The following is an 18142-nucleotide window of genomic DNA, read 5'->3' on the forward strand; positions in this document are numbered from 1 at the left end:
CACCGCAGGCTCCTCATCCCAGCTGCCTGGGGGCCCGGTTGTCCCGGCCCAGCCCGTTCTCGGAGGCCTCGGCCCGGCGGTGCCGTGAGGGAGCCTCTGTCCCGCCATCTCCCTTCACGACGCGCCGCCCGCTGCCGCCTACGCTATTCTTGTGCCGAGTTACGCAGGTGACGTAACGACATTGCCGGGCCGCACGCAAGATTCGCAGGGGGAGCGCTATTCCCATACCGATTTGCGCAGGTGACGCAACAGCATGCCGGGGCGGCACGCAGGTTGCGCAGGAGGAGCGGCGCGCCAGGATTCCCGAAGAGGTTTACGCCATCCGCCGGCCGGCGGGGGCGGGGCGCTACGGAGGCGGCGTAAGGAGGCCCCCGCCGGCGGCGCCCCGCCTCAGCCGCGGCGGTGGGGGAGGAGGAGGAGCAGCGGAGCGCGCCCGGCGCGATGTGGCAGCGGTCGGTGTGCGTGGGCCTGCTGGCCCTGGCGCTGGGCTACCTGTGCGTGCTGGGCCCCGAGCTGCCCCCCGCGGCCCTGCGGCAGCTCTCGGCCTCGCTGCTGGGGACGCTGCGCCGCGCCCGCTCGCTGGAGGCGCGCACGGTGGCGGCCTGGCAGGCGGCCATTGTCCGCCCCGCGCGCGGCTGGGCGCGCGTCGCCGTCGGGTAGGTGCGGGAGCGCGCGGGGAGCGCCCCTGGCGGCGGGGCGGGAGCGCGCCTGGGCCGGGATGCGCATCCCGGTGTCCACGTGTGCGGGTATGGAATGTGCGGGTACGGGTGTGCTGCCCCGGCGTGCACAGCGATGTCTCCCGTACCTGGGATGTATCTGTGCTGCCCAGGTGAGACCCCACCTGCAGAGTTGCCTCAAGCTCTGGAGCCCCCAACATCAGCAGGACGTGGAGTTGCTGGAGCAATTCCAGAGGAGGCCATGGAGATGCTGTGAGGGTGGAGCCCCTCTGCTCTGGAGCCAGGCTGGGAGAGCTGGGGGTGCTCACCTGGACAAGAGAAGGCTCCAGGGAGACCTCAGAGCCCTTGCCAGGGCCTGAAGGGGCTCCAGGAGAGCTGGAGAGGGACTGGGGACAAGGGCCTGGAGGGACAGGACATAGGGAGTGGCTTCCCACTGCCAGAAGGCAGGGTTAGATGGGATATTGGGGAGAAATTCTTCCCTGTGAGGAAGGAGGCCCTGGCCCAGGCTGCCCAGAGCATCTGTGACTGCCTCTGGATCCCTGGCAGTGCCCAAGGCCAGGCTGGATGGGGCCTGGAGCACCCTGGACTACTGGAAGTTGTCCCTGCCCATGGCAGGCGATGGAGCTAGATGACCTTGAAGGTACCTTCCAATTCAAACCATTCCGTAATTCAATGAAAAAGATCTGGATGTAAGTGCAGCACCTCCCACAGTGCTCCTGAGTCGGAGTTGGGTGTTGGCCAAGGGGACCAATGATCCAAAACACTCCTGTGGTGGGGATTTAAGCCAGGCTTTGGCCCTGTTGGAGCTCTTCTGCAGAGATATTACTCCTAGCTTGATTGTCTGTAAAACAAGTTTATGTACAGTCTGAGGGTTGGGGTTAGGGTCAGTTGGAGCTGCTGGTCCATCCAGCATAGACTGGCAATAAATAGGTTACAAGTTATAAAGGTTACAAGTTATAAATAGGTTACAAGTTATAAAGTGGAGAAAGGAGTTATTATAGAGACAGGTTATAAAGTGGAGAAAGGAGCAAAGCCTTTGCCTTTGGGAAGAGGTAGCTGAGTCCAAATAGAGCTGGAGAGAGATAAAGAGTGAAGGGACAGGGAAGGCAATGGATGATGAACTTAGGGATATTCAACACCATTTCTCTTTTTGAAGTGGGAAGAGAACAAGGGGAAAGTTCAGAAATGTCACATTGATCTTATATTAGCGCTTGACTCACTTTCTTTTAAATATATGGACATGGCAGGTAAATTGACTTTTGACTGGAAGATTCATCCTTTGGATGTTGGAAGGAGTTATCCACTTCCATGGCTGTGTAGCTCTGTGTTAGCAGAGGAATATTACTTAGTTTTATCCCCTTGGATCTGTAATGATTCATTAAAACACAGATTTGGGGCTAAAATGCTGCTTGAATTTATGGTTTCTTTTCTCTGCGATGCTAGGGAATTTCTCTGTCCTTGGTGTAGGAGGTGATGCACATCCAGAGGATTTCTGGGTTGGTTATCTTGTGGAGTGGAAAGCCTCAGGGTTTTTCCTGTCCTTTATTTTGTGTGATGCAGCCTTTTTTTTTTTTTTTTGTTGCAGCCCAAATCTGACTCCTGAGAGGTCACTGCCAAGGGAATGCTGAGTGCTGAGCACTCCACACTGACAGGGAGCAGGAACTGGCCCTTGGACTGTCGTGGGGGGAAGATGTGGAGAAAGTCAGGGATCCTGCACGACTTTGATAGATGGTTTGGATCCCTGTCAGGAAATGTGGGGCAGAGGAACAGAAATGGCACTTGACAGCAGCTGCAGAAGATACTTAAATTGCATCTCTGTGCAGTTGCCGGTGTTATCTCAGGAAGTATTTGCTATTTGTTGTTATCACTCTGAAACCACAGAGTGAGACAAGGGCAAGTGTTTCTAAATTGTCTTCTGGGGTTCTGGTTACAGCCAGAAAGTCTCCTGTCCTTTAGTCTGAATTAGACTGTGATTAAATCAATGAGACATGGGGACTGGAAGTTAGACTTTCCAAAAAGCCTGGATCTGCTGAAATGGTTCTTATCCCTCCTTACAATTGCAGACTTTTTCTCCTGTTTCCACTGCATGCTATTTCTGTAAGTTTGGGATGATCCTTTGGAAACTGCCGTTTTCAAATATTTCAGCTGACAAATTGCTGTCTTGACTTTTTGTAAACAGAGCCAGCCTGTGTGGGGAGTTGTGTGTGGGTTGGGTATTATTAGGAATAATTGAAACTCCAGAGGCTGATCTAGCTGACTTAAATGCTTTCAGTTTTGTTTTTAACAGTTTTGAATCACATGGACATTTTAAACCCAAAACACATGGGTATTAGAAGCTTTTAAAAGCTTCTAAGAATTTAAAATGCCACTGTTACTATGCCTGTTTTTTTTAAGCAAGGCCAAGGCAGGAAATTAAGTAGAACCTGTATTGTAACATACTCAACCACCTTTGACCCACACAGCTTTCCTTGTTTTCATTCAGCAGAAAGTCAGAAATCCCTCCCTGAGCACAATAAAAGCCAGTCAAACAGGGAAAGCTTTAGGAGAGAATTTCAGGAAATTCCTGTGCCTTTTTTCCCTATGGTTGGTTGTTCTCCCCCTGCAGAGTCAGGGATGTGACCTCACTGCACTCCCAGGTGCCCTGAGGTCTGTGTGGTTTTTCAGGACACCTTTTCTTTCTCTCTCCCAGTGTCAACGCCTGTGTGGACGTGGTTCTGTCCGGGGTGAAGCTGCTGGAGGCGCTGGGCCTGGAGCCCAGCGATGGGAAGAACCACGCAGTGCTGAACTCCAGGCAGGACCTGAGGGAGGCTTTTGCCCACTTCATGGAGAGAGGGGCGGCTGCCGAGCGCTTCTTCAGCGATGCTGAGGCCTTCCAGGACATTGCACAGACAGCATCGGAGCACCCCACAGCACAGGTGGGCCTGTACCCACAGGGGAGCCTTGGGAATCCTTTCTTACTTCCTTGTCACTGCTGACTTTCATTCTTTCTCTAGAGAGCAAATCATTGAGGAAGGAGCTTGTGGTGTAGCTTGAGTTGTGTTACTGGTTTTCCCTGGGATTCTGCCCCTGCTGCAAATGAGAGGGGGTTAAATGGTCTCCCCCCTGCTGACATTCCCAAACTGAAATGTCAAAAGTGTTTCTTGGGAGCCAGATGGGGCTGAGGATGTAAAAGAGGCTGGGAGTGAGGAGTTGCCTGATTTCTAGCTGTATGGCCTGTTTTCTGTGAGAGAAGCCAGGAATGGTTTGGGTTGGAAGGGACCTCAGAGCCCATCCAGTGCCACCCCTGCCATGAGCAGGGACACCTTCCACTAGCCCAGGGTGCTCCAGTCCCTGTCCAGCCTCACCTTGGACACTTCCAGGGATCCAGGGGCAGCCACAGCTGCTCTGGGCACCCTGTGCCAGGGCCTCACCACCCTCACAGGGAACAATTTCTCCCCAATATCCCATCTAACCCTGCCCTCTGGCAGTGGGAAGCCATTCCCTGTGTCCTGTCCCTCCATCCCTTGTCCCCAGTCCCTCTCCAGCTTTCCTGGAGCCCCTTCAGGCCCTGGCAGGGGCTCTGAGCTCTCCCTGGAGCCTTCTCTTGTCCAGGTGAACACTCCCAGCTCTCCCAGCCTGGCTCCAGAGCAGCCCTTGGATCTTCTCTGTGGCCTCCTCTGAGCAGCTGTGACCCGCAGGACAACTCATATTCACTGCTTTTCAAGCTCAAATCAGAGTTTAACTGGAAAGTTTGACCTTTACTTGTGAAGAAACTTCCACAGTTCCCTTCACTTCACATGGGCACAGGCACCAGGTTTCACCTCGGCCTCAAACTGGAGGTTTTAAATGATTCCTTGTCAGCCTTGCTAAAAATCCACAGGGCTTTAGCCACAGAGAGGTTGCACAGGAGTAAGGGCTGTTTATGTGCTGAATGAGTTGGTTTTTACAGCGCTGTCAGTGTTGGAATTAATAGATTTTGACAGGGCTGTTACTTGAAGGTGAGTATTTAGATTAAAAATAAAGAATGCTCAACTTGTTGAGATCTCACAGAGAATTGTAAGATCATTTTGCCTTCAGCCCCAATAACCTTTAGTAACTTGGGTACTGCTGAACCTTGCTCTAAAAAGCCAAAATCTCCAGCCTGTGCTGAGGACTAAATGTGTTTAAAGGTCCCAAAGCAAGGGGATGCCCACACCCAGCTCTGTTTGTTTTACAGCTTTACGTGGGAGGAAATGCTGCTCTCATCGGGCAGAAGCTTGCGACAAATCCAGACCTGAAGGTACACACATGCTCCAAACATCTCATGCCATTTGCTTGTGTTCTTTAATTTGCTTGTCTCATGTTACTTCTATGTAGGTTTTGGGGATGTGGCAGTTATTTCTTAGGTTCTGCTGATGGAACATATGGTTGGACTTCCAAGCTGATTTTTAAAAACTGAATTATTAACTTTTTAAAATCAGTTCTGTAGGTGATGCTTAAATTTTGGCAAGGGACATGGCAAGGGAAACTTTTTTTGGTTTTCCTTGTTTTCTAGATCCTCCTTTGTGGCCCAATTGGTCCCAAACTCCATGAACTGCTCGATGACAATGTGGTTGTGCCGCCTGAATCCATGCAGGAAAGAGATGAATTCCATCTTATCTTGGAATATCAAGCAGGTACAACGGAGCAGGTGTTCAGTGGTACCCCTGAACATCACTAAGATCGATGCACAGCCTGAGGGGTGTCATTCTGAAGCTCCATAAACACTAAAATGCTCCCTGAAAACAGAGATTTTAACCACGTGCTGATGAAACTCAGGGTGGCCTTCATGTAATGGCTAAAACAGTTCCATGGCTTTTCTTGCTGCTGATGGAACCTGTTGAATTTGTGATCTTGCCCAGGAATAAACCAGTTCACACACACTTGGTCCTGTTTGCTCCACCCCAGGTGAGCAGTGGGGCCGAGTGAGGGCACCTGCTGCCAACCGCTTCATCTTCTCCCATGACCTGTCCAACGGCGCCCTGAACATGCTGGAAGTGTTTGTGTCCAGCCTGGATGAATTCCAGCCAGACCTGGTGGTGCTTTCAGGACTTCACATGATGGAAGGGCAGAGCAAGGAGATGCGACAGAGACGACTCATGGAGGTGAGATACAGAATCCCTGAATTTTCTTGATTTCCCCTCCAAGTGTTTTGTGGCAAGGCCTTGTTTTCCCAGGTTTGAAGGTGTAGGAAGGCTGTGCCTTCAGAGCTCCCACAGATCTCCGTACTGAATGCCAAAAGGAGAGTGGGAGCTTCAGGAATGGCTGAAGTCTAATCATGTAACACTGTCTTTTCTTAGATTCCATGGCTTGTATAGGGAAAAGGAGGGCTGGTGGCCTGGCTGGAGGGTGTTGACCTGGTTATTGGGCTTATCTAGCAGCTAAACCAGGCTTTTTCTATGCTGGACACTGAGATGATCCAGGTTATAATCAACACCTGCATTCCATAAAGAGCATCTGTCTTACGCCACCTGTTTTAAAGCTGAGGGCTTGCCCTGATGCAGGGCATTGGCATTTTTCATGTTCTAGGATCAGCTCTTCTGCAGCTGCTTCAGATTTGTGAGGTTTTTGGAATTAATCCATTAGAAAGATTCTGAGCTGGGAGCAGATTAAGGGTAGATAGTTTTCCTGCCCTGGGATTCTGTAAACTATAAGTTGCTTTATTTCCTTATTTCCTCTCCTTAGCAGTACATACACAGGTCAGACATCCCGTTGAATAGTGTATATCCACACACAGGGAGACTAAAGGATGTGTATCTTGAGTCAGAACCCTTTTTCTTCTGTTCCTTAATAATTATGTGTTGTAAGGTTTTTTTCTTTTTCATGTAGGCTGTTGCCTCCATCTCTGATATCCCAACTGACATTCCCATACACCTGGAGCTGGCCAGTATGACTGATCAGGATTTTATGAGCAACATTATGCATCAGGTAAGGAAAACGAAAGGATGTGCTCTTTTGATCAGGTTCAGTATCACAGTGCACACACTAGTGCATGAATATAGAAATCAAAACTCAACATTTGGACTATACATTGGAAGACGAATTGAGGAATGAATTTGAGCTGAGTTTATAATTTTAAAATATCCCTCGATTTCTTTGCAGAATTTCCTTCCTGGTGGTTCCTTGTTTATTTATCTCGACACAGCTCTGATCTCAGTGTTACGTTTCATGTGGAGCTGATGTATTGTTACTCTTTACTGTCAAAGTGTGTGTCTAGGAAATTAATTGCACCAAATGGAACATTTTCTAAGAAAATGTTGTGGAAGTGCAGTGACTGGGAAACTGGGTGCTGCTTCTGCTGAGCCAGAACAGGGTACTGCAGAAACCACAGCCTGGGGAGGATTCCCAGCTCTGACTCCGCTCCTGAAGGCAAACCTGCTGTTCCCTGTTTCTGTTAGCAGGTCTTTCCCCTGGTGAACTCCATCGGGCTGAACGAGCAGGAGCTGCTGTTCCTCACCCAGTCTGCTTCTGGTCCCCACGCCTCCCTGGCCTCCTGGAGTGGCATTCCTGACGTGGGGGTGGTCAGCGACATCCTCTTCTGGATCCTGAAGGAGCATGGCAAGACGGCGGAGCGGGCATCGGACCTCACGCGGATCCACTTCCACACCCTGGCCTACCACATCCTGGTCACTGTGGACGGCCACTGGGGCAACCAGGCAGCGGCGGTGGCGGCTGGGGCCAGGGCTGCCGGCACCCAGGCCTGTGCCACCGACACCATCGACACCAGCAAGGTCTTCCTCAAAGCTCCTCTGGAGTTTGTCACCTCCCACACAGAGGCACCATCCAAAATCTCCCTCAATCCAGACGAGCCCGTGGTGCACTGGCACAGGGAAGACATCTCCTTCCACTTCACCCCTGTGCTGGTGTGCAAGGATCCAGTCCGGACCGTGGGGCTTGGGGATGCCATTTCAGCCGAGGGGCTGCTCTATTCCGAAGTGTATCCTCAGTAGAAAACCAGGACCCTCCTTCTTCTCCAGCACTGCACGGTGTCTGTGACCCGTGGATTGGGATTTGAAGCAGTGGTGGTATAGGAACAGAACCAGGGTGTGTGGTGATTTCTGGGTATGACTGAAAAAGAGCCAAAGAATAATTCCAGGTATAAACTGTCAGCTACATTCCAGTCACTCAGCAGTGACTCGAGCGCTTCACATGCGGGTCAGGTGCAAATGTTTTAATATTTAATGTGAAAACTGGCTTTGTCTTAAGGGGGAGGGACACAAAGACCAAAATCCCTGGCTGGCAAAGTTTGCTGTTTGTAGCTCAGAATGGATCTTTTCTGGTAGTGCTGCAAAGTGCAGCAGCAGGAGAATTTCCTGCCCCTGGATCCCAGGGAGGGCATAGCAGTGCCCAGCCCTGCCTTGCCTCTGGTAAATTCAAAATAAAAAGGCTTGTGGGTTATCTCGTCCCAGCACTTTGCAAACCTTCCTTGGGGTAAGGATGGACTTATTGCCTGGTGCAATCAACCTCTCCGTGTGCCCAGCCCCAGAGGGAGCCACGGTCCCAAAATGTGACACAGACTGAACCTACTTGAGGCTGCACAGGTGATTGTGGTATCTGTGAATAAGGGTGTTCAAATGAGCCCCGGCAGCCTGTGCTTAGTTTTTAGGAAACAAGGAGTGAAGATAATCATGATTTCTGTTTGGGGGACAGCTTTGTTTCCCTGCCAGGGAACCCCCAAACCATTCCCTGTGTTTGCTGAGCACTAAATACTCTGCTAACAGTTGGTGTGTTACAGAAAAGCTCTTGAGTGCTGGAGACTAATTTTTGGTTGTTTGAGAATGGTTGTGCCAAATTCTTCAGTCTCCCTGCCCTCTATTAGGAAAGGTTAATATATCAGGGAGGGTCCCTCTGGAAGCTCAAAAGCTGGAACAGCATTTTCCAGGTAAGACTGAAGTGAGGTGGCCTTTTTAGGGTTTGATGTTGGGGTTTTTTTGACTAGGTCACTGATAAGGTCACAGTTTCTTTGCCCTGGCCTTTGAAATTAAAAAAGCAGAACCACGTGTCCTTGTTAAATACTTTGCTTCTGTTTTTTTTACCTTTTCACAGTCACACACTAAGAATTGTAGAGCACCAGCATGGTTTTCTCTCTTCCCAGCATGGTTTTGTCTCTGGCCACTTCAGGAACCTGGAGTGTATTTGCACAGCTCTCAAGCCAGTTTTCAGTAGAACTGGGTTAAGTGCAATTAGCATGTCTGGGCAAGCCTGTGCCTTACCAGAGCTTGGCAGAGGTTGTTCCAGGTCAGTCTTTGCACCTGAATGGAAGGAGGAGAGTCTGTGTCACTCAGGGTGGAGTGATCTGTTGCAATAACACTGTCAGGCTGCTGTCAGTGGTGTTCTCTGTTGGGAAAAGCCATCCTGGCTGCTCTGCAAGGATGAAAACTGGCAGCTGTTGTACTTGCACTGACTCAGCACACAATGCTGTCTGTCATGTGTATTCAGCTTTCCCCCTGAGCAAAGTCTTCTGTGTTGTACAGAGCAGAAGTACAGTCAGTGCTGTGTTTTCCTGTAGCTCAGCCCACCCTGAGCTTCCCTTGAGTGTCAGCATTTTATCCAGGTGCAGGATCTTCTTAAAATTGGAGGCATTTCTACCCAGATTATTTTTTATGATGATGATTATGATGATGATTACTACCATTATTATTATTATTGATAAACTGTAGCACAGGAGTTGGAGTTCTGGTTTAGTCTTCCTAAACTGAAAATAAATGAAAAGAACCTCTCTTTTTGGCTCACTTAGAGGTCCAAGGCCATTAGCAAGGCAGTTTTGCAGCCTGGGATGATGGCCTTTTGGCACTCCATTCCTAGGGCCACCAAAGGCCATGGATCTGCCAGCTGGAAACTGATCCTTGGCTTACTGGAGCTGGAAACAAAACAAAACTAAATACCCACAAGCTGTCACCAGCAACAGCCCTGCTGCTCTATTTCAGTTTCTTCCTGAAACACTTCCAGGGGTGTGAGGCTGATGGGACTGACATTCCTTACAGCCACCTAAAAACACGTGACTGCATGTACAGACCTTGTCCCAGGGTCAGCTGTGCTTGCATTAAGCAGGAAGATGACAGGCTAAAATTAGCTTTTTTACTCTGAGTCAGTAACTGCTGGAAAGAATCATTAAAAAGGAGCTTAGTCCTTAGGAATCATCTGGGCCAAAAAGCTAAACTGGTATCATTATTGTTGGCTCCTTCTTCCTACTGCTCCTCACAGATAAACATTTCTGCTGTAGCCCATTGTGGGTGTGCTGGGAACACCTGGCATGGCCAGGCTGCTGCTCTACCCAGATCTGCTTTATCAGGCACATGGAGCTCATCTGCACCCAAAGTCACTTCCCAAGGAGAATCCTTAACCACCATGACCTGTTCATCAGCTGTGCCAGTGGGATCCCTGATTAAGTTGTGGAACAATCTATATGGTAATAAATCTGAATTGAATGGAGGGGCCCAGCAGCCTTTGCTTTGTTTCACATGCTGTGAACATGATATGCTTTACTTCCTTCTGCCTCCCCAAATTAATGACAGGGAGGCAGAGGTCCTGAAATGCTTCCCCTGTACCTGTAGTCTCACACTTCTGCACAGCTACAGTTGTGACAACAAAGAAAAGCTGCTTCAACAGCTGCAAAAATACCAAAGCTTCAAAACCAGGCTTAAGCTGACCCTGGTTCCCCCTCATTCTCTGTCTCTACAAATTCTGTTTGTTCTCCTGTCTTACTTGTACCTTGAAATCTACAGTGATGGATGACTCAAACCTCAGCCAGCCTCACTCCTGAAGCAGAATTTGCACTGGAAATGTTTATTCACACAGATTCTGCTGGAGATGCAGCAGCAGAGCTCAGCACTGTGACTGCTCTCCATGGTAAAACCTGTGCACGTTGGTATTTTCACTTGTGTGTTCCTGCAGCCACCTTGGCTTTGGTTCCTTTAGCTTTATCCATGATCCAAAATTAGCATTCTTCCCATGTTTTCTGTGTATGGAACTTACTGAGGGTCAAGTGCTGGATTATTTGGGAGGTGTGACTCACAGGAGCCTGGCAGAGTCTCAAAGGACACGTTCCTTCTCCACTGTGCTCTTGGTGCTGTGCCATGGAAGAGCCAATCCCAAATCCAACTCTTGCCAGTTTAAAGGCTCTTTATCTTTGTTCCTCTCCAGGGGAGTTTCTCAGCATTACTAAGAATTACTTGATTTTCTTTTGTTTCCTGGTTATCTCCTGTTGGGATGTGTGATATCCAGCCGAGTTTGACCTCCTTTCCCAAGTTCATTTTAAAGAACTGGTGCTAAAATGTTCTTCCTCAGCCTTTAGCAAAGACCTCATTACCTGCTTTGTGCTGGATGTTTTAGAGCTCGACTCAACTCATTAGCCACTGGAATCCAAAGCCTGGAGAGCAGCAGAGCACTAAATCCATTCCAAAATCCAATGGAACACTGTCAGCAGTTGTGCTTGGGTTCTTTTTTTTTACTATTTATTCTGTAATGATACACCGAATTATCCGGGTTTGTGTGCCATGGGGTGACTTTTCCAGCCATGTCCTGAGCAAAGAGTTGAATAATGGGACAGTTCTGAGAAATGGTACAACAGAACTGAATTTCCAGTTATCCAAAGATGTTGGTTGGGGGTTCTTTTGGAGCTTGCAGCTTAGGTGAAAGCTGAGGGTTGTGAGTGATTGAACAGCTAAAGTGTCTCTGTGCCACTGTTGTCTCTGTGCAATCTGTTCCAGAGCGGTGCTGGCACAGACTTGTGTCACACAATCACTGCCTTGCTATTCCTGGGCTACGGAACCTCAGAGTGTTGGGGAGAACAGGAGAAAACCAGAGGAAAATACTGGGTCTGAGTAACCTTGGCAGTAAATCTTGGATCTCAGAGCCAGGAATGCTGGTTGTACCTCTTGGAGATGTTGGATGAAGTTGTCCTCTTTCACTCTGGAGCAGTTTCTTGTGTGGTATCTCAGCTGGACCCAGACAGAATTCTCAGGGAGTCACTGATCCAGACTCTGGTGGGAGGATGTTCTCTCAGCAAAGGAGAGGTGCAGGTTGCAAATAGCACATGGCCATTCCCTCCTGTGCCAGGAGCTCTGTTCCCAACAGCTTGGGATCAGCCTGTGCTCAGCAGATCTCACAGCAGCTGAGGAACACAAATGATGACAGGAATTATCCCATTATAAAACAAGGGCAGGCAATGGAAAAAATACCCTGGAAACCTCCCTTGTGAATTTCTCAGGAAAGCTGCCCCTCGGTGCAGACTGGGTAAAACTGGGTTCAAATCTCACCCGTGTGAGATTTGAGTTTTTGCAGCAGTGTGGTTTGAGGGAGTGGTAAAGCTTTCCTTGTAGCAGAACTGGGTTTTCTCTTCTAGAAAAGTCTTGGCAGATGGAGTACTTGTTATAACATGGGCTCTTTTTGAATGCATTTATGTGTGGAGCTTATTATTTTAGTAAAGTTTTCCCCCATTCAGCACTGAGAATTGTCTGTCTCTACAGAAGAGGCTTTGCCAACTGAAACCCACTCCCCAACTGGGAAATCTAAATTCTGAACAGCTTTATGGCCCCCACATCCACTTTGCTCAGTCACAACTAAGCAAACAAGTACAGGAGCACAGCATGTACCCACTAATACTGCCTGTACCATAAATCAGCATCCAGTTGTCTCAGGGACCTCAACACCACATTTTTTGGGTTGAACACATGTTGCTGGATAGACAGATCATTACTCTTGGCTAGAAAAAGGTCTTGCCGACCAGGCATTGATGTTTGAATGACTTTTATTTTGTTTCCTGTGCAGAAGCCAAGATGCAAAGTACCTTGTGAGCTCTGTTTTACCCTGTTCATCACAGACCTTTCCCTAAAAAGGGGAAGAAAAGTCCTAAAGCAGATGGTTTTTGCTTCCCTTGAAATTAAGCTCATGATTCTTTTCAGTTAAGGGGGGGAGAAGAGGGGATTAGAATTATGGCTGATGCCAGAAACAGGCTTTGGAACATAAGGTGTGATTTCCAAAATCCCTAAATGCCTCAGTGCAGTCCTGCTGAAGAGTCCCTTGCTTAATTCCAGCTGAAATGGTAGTCCAGCCTCATTACCATTAGCACAGAAATGTTCTCCAGAATGATCCCAGGAATTTACTGCATGCAAATGCCACTATCACCACAACCAGGGGAGGAAAGAGTACAGGACACGAATTGCAGCTCTATTTATTATCCAACTGGAATTACATATTTAAAAATGCTCCCCTAAACATGAAGCTCCCAGAAATTAAGAAGGTGCTACTGCTTCATTTCATAGAAGAATTGGTTCACTGTTGCATAAGCTTTTCACAAAATATATATTTAAAATAAATCCCTTCACAGTACCTCTGAGTGCAGTACGTGCTCCCAGTGTGACACTTATCCCATCAAAGCATCATAGGACAAAAATCTGCCTTGAATTAAAGTTTTGGGGCTGAAGTGAAGAATTCGCAGCCCCTGCCCACCCCTGCTCTTCAATCCTCACCTTTTCTTCCCATGTACTCTGTTAGGCTGCAGGAAAATTCAGTGTAAGAAGTTAAATGTGAATAAAAATCTCTGCACTGTACCTGACTGACAGTTTCTCGTCTGGTTTGTTTCAATTTGCCAGCACTCTACAAAAAAATTCTGTTTAACTCCTGGCAGGAGGGAATCCTTACAGAAGTGCTGTCCTGGGGCTGAACTGACACAAAACCCAGTAGAAAGGACACCTGAAGGGAAAAAAAAAGCTACATTTAAGATAAGCAGTCAGTTCGGGCTATCAGAACCCAGGGGAAAGTGAGGGGTCCTACTCTTTCAGTGTTCCTTCAGGGAGGAGGAGAGCACTTCAGCTCCTGGCTGGGCTCTAAAGATGCATGAATGTCTTTCAGGATAAGAGCAACAAACCACAAAGCACAGCTGAAGGCTGGGAGGTACCCAGAGCCCTGCTCATGCTGCCTGTACACTGCTGCCTCCAAGATGTTTCCATGACTAACCTTCCTCTCCTGGACTGGTAATTATGGAGGGATACAGTCCAACAGTGCAGAAGTAAAAGCAGGAAATACATTGTCAAACAGCTAGGGAGCTTCACCAGCAAATACAGAGCCCTGAAGTTTCAGTTTACTGGTTCCTTATGCAAACTCAGCTGCTCACCAGTTCAGCCACTGGAAGGGTTTGACTCTCCTCGCCATCCAGGATCCTAAAGCACTACTGCTGGCTTTGCTAAAGATCCTTCTGGAGGACTCACACCCAACCTGTGGAGAGCTGGACCCTCCAGTTCTGTAGTGTGTTGTGACTGCACTAAGAGTAGCTACACAGAAACCTCTGGTCACTGCAGTGACTCCTTGGAATGTGGCAGAGCCCACAAGCTAAAATCACTGATAGAAAACAGCTGCATCCAGACTAACTGACAGTGGGGAGAAGCCACCATGGGGCAGGGTAGGGCAGTTCCCTTTCCCAAATCCCAGGCAGCCCTGGAGAGGCTCTTGCACCACCTGTGCTGCCCAGAGCTGCCCTACTCTCCTGCCTCTTGGCTCTGGTCCTTCTCCTTCCTCTGCTCCTCATCCCCTGTGGGAGCTGAGTTCTCCTCAGGGCTTGTTTCTGAGTCCTGCTCCTGTTCTGGTTCCAGTGGCAGGGAGGGAGGCTTTTTTGGCAGAGCTGGTGTTGCAGCACCTGGGGAGAGAACACAGTTAAAGTTACTCTATGGCTATGTATGTGTTGTCTGCTCTTTATGTCCTTCCCAGCAGCAGAGATGCAAAACAATCACAGCCTTTAATTACCCTCAGATTCCTTCTGCCTAACATTGGTTTATTGACAGTGAGTTATCCAGACCTTACAGTGCCTGAAGTCCTGCTGAAAGGAAGCTCAGGTACAGTCCCTCAGCTGTCAGAATTCAGTACAAATATAGGAATTAACTCATGATCTGGAAGGGAAAACATTTTCTAGAATCACAAATGTCAGAATGGTTTGGGTTGAAGAGGACCTTAAAGCCCATCTCATTCCACCCCCTGCCATGGGCAGGAATACTGTCCACTATCCCAGATTGCTCCAAGTCCCTTTTAACCTGGCCTTGGACACTGCCAGGGACCCAGGGGCAGCAACAGCTTCTCTGGGCACCCTGTGCCAGGACCTCACCACCTCACAGGGAAGTGCCACTTCCAGTTCCACTGAAGCTGGTTTATGCTCAAGCTTGAGCCCCAACCAAAGTGTTGTTTTCACTTCACATCTTTAGCAAATATGGGGAAAGTTTCCAGGCAGCTAAAGTAGCTACTTACAGAATTAAATCACAACAGAACACAAGTTGTTTCTACACTTATATTTAAGGTGCCAACTGATGTTATGAACCAGCTCCCTTCCCTGATCTGGGTAATAAAGTCCTTCAGGTATGCCCTAAACCCTTAGTGTGTTTTATTTTTCAGATTTTCTGGCTAAGTCTTCCCTGCATGGAAAGTTTACTCCATGTGTGAGAAATGGAACAGGTCCTTAGGGATGCCAAAGAAAGAGGCCTGGATTACACAACCACTCTCCTGGTTCCACAGGAGAGTCCACAGGCAACAAGACTGAGAGTGACAGAAAATCACCATGATGAACATCTCCAGTGCATTCCTCCTTGGAAGCTGACAGGTGAGAGGAGGTCAGGCTTGGAATGGCTCAGGAGATGCTCCTACCCAGCCCTAGTACATACAGTGATGGGCTGAGCCTCCAAAGGCTCACACCACCTGCTGAAAACCCTCAGTCCCACTAAATCCAGCAACACCTGCAAAGATGGGCAGCTTTGGAGAAATCCAGCTGCAGTTATCGCTGTCAGAGAAAGGATGGAAGTACTTTGGAAAATTGCCCATCTTTTCCCTTCTCTGCAGCAGCTTGTCTGTGCATGGCAGCTCCTGGGCTCTTCCAAAGAAAGGCAAGAGGTCTGGTTGCAGAAACTGCCTCCTTTCCAAAGCAAGATCACAATCTCATGCTAATGGAATCTTGTCTACTGTGGCTCAGACAGGAAGGGAAACTTTCCCAGCCTCCCACATCCCTGCAAAAGCAGGAGAGTGAAATAAACTACAAAGAGCATCTTCCTGAACTCAGAAATCTGGGAAAGTTATCATCAAATATTGCCCTCACTGCTGTGTGAGGAACTCAATCCCTTCCCAAACAGGTGCTATAACTCTTTCAAAGGGAAAAGAGATTTATTTTCTTGCCTCCCACATCTATACTTGAAAGAACAGCAGAGGAGACGTACCTGGGGGGAGCTGCATGGTTTTCCCATACCCTGCAGCAGAGGACATGGCTTGACCCAGGGCCTGGTTGGAGCCCAAAGGCTGCTGAGAGCTGGATTTCCCTGACACAGCAGCTTTCTGCTTGGATTTGGACTCCTTAGAAGGTTTGGTCCAGACCAGGCTCTCCCCAACCTGCAGGGCAGCCCCCATCTTCTGGGCCATCTCCACCATCTTCTCAAGAAGCCAAAAGAGAAGAGCACTGTAAGCAGGGACACTTCAGATAACAATCAAGTCAACAATACCATCCAAAAAAAAACACTACAAGAAAAGATCTGTAGAGAGCTGGCTACAGTTTGGTGCTTGGGGGAAACATATCCACTAATTCAGCCCCTTAATTAAGAGGGAATTCTGTCTTGCTGTGTATTCATTGAAGAACTGGGCTTCAAAGAGCAGAAAGGAAGTGAGCAGCTCTCAGCAGGCGCCTGCTCTGCTTGGAAAATCTCATAAGCAGAATTTCTTCCTAATAACTGGACTCAAAGTCAAACCTCCTCTTCATTTGCTGCCAGCCCTGGGGTGGCTCCTGAGCTCAGGCACAAACCTCAGGGTCGAAGTCGGGCACGCTGCTCTCCCTGGCCACAGTGACCTTCCTCTCCATCTCCTGATACTGGCTCAGGGCCCCCTGCTTGTCGCCCTGGTTGTAGAGCAGGACAGCGTAGTTCAGGTTGACGAGGGGGTTGCACCTGCAGCAGACACACGGGATGCATCACATTCCCTGTGGGAACATTTATCCTGGCTGCAATAATGCTAACATGTGCCTGAGCAGAGCTGGACACTCCTCATTGTCTGGCACCGACACAGAGGCTACAGCCAAAGTCCCTCGGGAGCGTGCCTGAGACCCTCTTGCCTGAGGACAGAACCAGTGCTGGGCTCTGCAAAGGCCCTGGGTGTTGGTGCCAACAGAAACCCCTCCCCAACTGCCTCCTTCTCTGCAACAGCCAGTTCTGTGCACCTGGGGGCAATCCTGGGACTCTCTGGTGTTCCAGCCCTGCCAGTGATGGGGGCTTTTGTCATACTGAGACAGATGATCTTTCTCTGATTTACCTCAGAGTCTCCCAGCACTCCCAGTCTGCAGGAGAGCAGCTCATCATGGGACAGGCAGCACAACAGAGCCCTGCTCTTGGGTTCTATTTTGTAACTAACCTGATACACCACAGAATGTGCTGTTTACATTTCATTTCCTCACCTCCTCTCTCTCCTTCCCCCAGCAAAACCACACACAACTGCAGGTACTGCTACAGGTGAACACAGGTACCTGTATGCTCCTGCCCTCCTTCCTGAATGAAGATTTCACAAGGCAGAACTGTTCCATACACTCTCATTTCCCAAACAATCCATCTCCTCCACTGGGATACATTAACCCTCTCCATCTGGCCTGGCCAGGAGAGCCAGGGTGGGTGGAGCAGCTCTGCCTGCTCACAGCTCCCTGTGTGGACCCCACAGGAGCATCCCTGCACACAGGCCAGGCTCCATGGGTTGACAAGAAATGTGAGTGAGGGACTGGTGCCCTCTCCTGGAGCATGGCTGGGATAACTGGAACCATCCATGGCCAAGGCAGAGGAACATCCTCTGGAGAAATGCAGAAGGGAAGGATCCTGCTGACACTGGCCAATAAATGAAGTGTAACCTGCAGGCCCTGACTCTCCAGTCCTGGTGATTCTCCATCCCAGTGCAAGGAAGGCAACTCTTAGAAGAAATCTTACTGTATTTATAACCATGACTTTAACTAGGAAACTGGAATGCTGAGCCCACCACAGAACAAGCCCTCCTCTCTGTCTTTGCCAAAACACTGAGGAGATCAGACAGTCCTGGGAACAGCCAGTTTTAAAATTAATGCACCTGATGGAGCTATTTCACCACCTTCAAGAGCTGAGAAGCAATATGACAGTCAGAGAAAAATCAATAGCTGAATACTCACAGAAAGGGCAGTTACAAGCCAGAACCAGGAGAGGAACAATTTTTTCTAAAGTTTTCCAAGTTATTTCCATTCCAGCCCCCAGCATGGCACCCAGGCCACTACAAAAGCATTTCTGGTGATGGAAACCAACCACCTTCATCCCAAACAGCTCCAGCAAAGGAACACACCAGCAAAGGAAACTTGTGAGGATACAGATTCAGCCTCGCAGTCTGGATATTCCCCCAGCAGGCCCTGGCAGTGGGAATTCATTCTTGCTTTGATAAGGGTTTATTTTCCTGGTCAGACCATAGAGTTGGAGCATTGCCCAAGTGCCCAACACTTGGGC

General features: G+C 49.0%; 2 protein-coding genes across 5 annotated transcripts in view; one reads left to right on the top strand and one right to left on the bottom strand.

Annotated features, from left to right (window-relative positions):
* The first annotated feature begins 413 nt into the window (after positions 1-413).
* Positions 414-8072, top strand: ADPGK (ADP dependent glucokinase). 3 transcript variants are annotated; one of them, XM_053988470.1, is made up of 7 exons: positions 414-656; positions 3367-3592; positions 4873-4935; positions 5191-5311; positions 5583-5779; positions 6504-6602; positions 7073-8072. In XM_053988470.1, the coding sequence occupies exons 1-7, from the start codon at positions 442-444 to the stop codon at positions 7622-7624; spliced, it is 1473 nt and encodes a 490-aa protein (XP_053844445.1). In that variant the 5' UTR covers positions 414-441; the 3' UTR covers positions 7625-8072. The 3 variants fall into 3 exon arrangements, with proteins under 3 accessions (XP_053844445.1, XP_053844446.1, XP_053844447.1); XM_053988471.1 differs by having other exon boundaries at positions 7076-8072; XM_053988472.1 differs by lacking the exon at positions 414-656 and adding an exon at positions 695-746.
* A 4758-nt stretch (positions 8073-12830) lies between these two features.
* BBS4 (Bardet-Biedl syndrome 4) overlaps positions 12831-18142 on the bottom strand; it is a 34846-nt gene continuing 29534 nt past the window's right edge. For both annotated transcript variants that reach the window (XM_053988469.1, XM_053988468.1), the window contains 3 exons: positions 16441-16582; positions 15866-16073; positions 12831-14307 (listed from right to left, as the gene is read on the bottom strand). In XM_053988469.1, coding sequence (XP_053844444.1) covers positions 14150-14307; positions 15866-16073; positions 16441-16582 — 508 coding nt within the window. In that variant the 3' untranslated portion in view covers positions 12831-14149. The remainder of the gene's footprint in view (positions 14308-15865; positions 16074-16440; positions 16583-18142) is intronic.

The sequence above is a fragment of the Vidua macroura genome, chromosome 12 (assembly GCF_024509145.1).
Source record: "Vidua macroura isolate BioBank_ID:100142 chromosome 12, ASM2450914v1, whole genome shotgun sequence".
In the NCBI taxonomy this organism is placed as follows: Eukaryota; Metazoa; Chordata; class Aves; order Passeriformes; family Viduidae; genus Vidua; species Vidua macroura.

What these genes read in the sequence shown, in the direction of transcription:
- ADPGK (XM_053988470.1), top strand. Translation starts at nt 442, where the DNA reads ATGTGGCAGCGGTCGGTGTGCGTGGGCCTGCTGGCCCTGGCGCTGGGC. An exon ending in CGACAAATCCAGACCTGAAG is followed by an intron (nt 4,936 to 5,190) that starts GTACACACATGC and finishes CTTGTTTTCTAG; the next exon opens with ATCCTCCTTTGTGGCCCAAT. An exon ending in TATCTTGGAATATCAAGCAG is followed by an intron (nt 5,312 to 5,582) that starts GTACAACGGAGC and finishes GCTCCACCCCAG; the next exon opens with GTGAGCAGTGGGGCCGAGTG.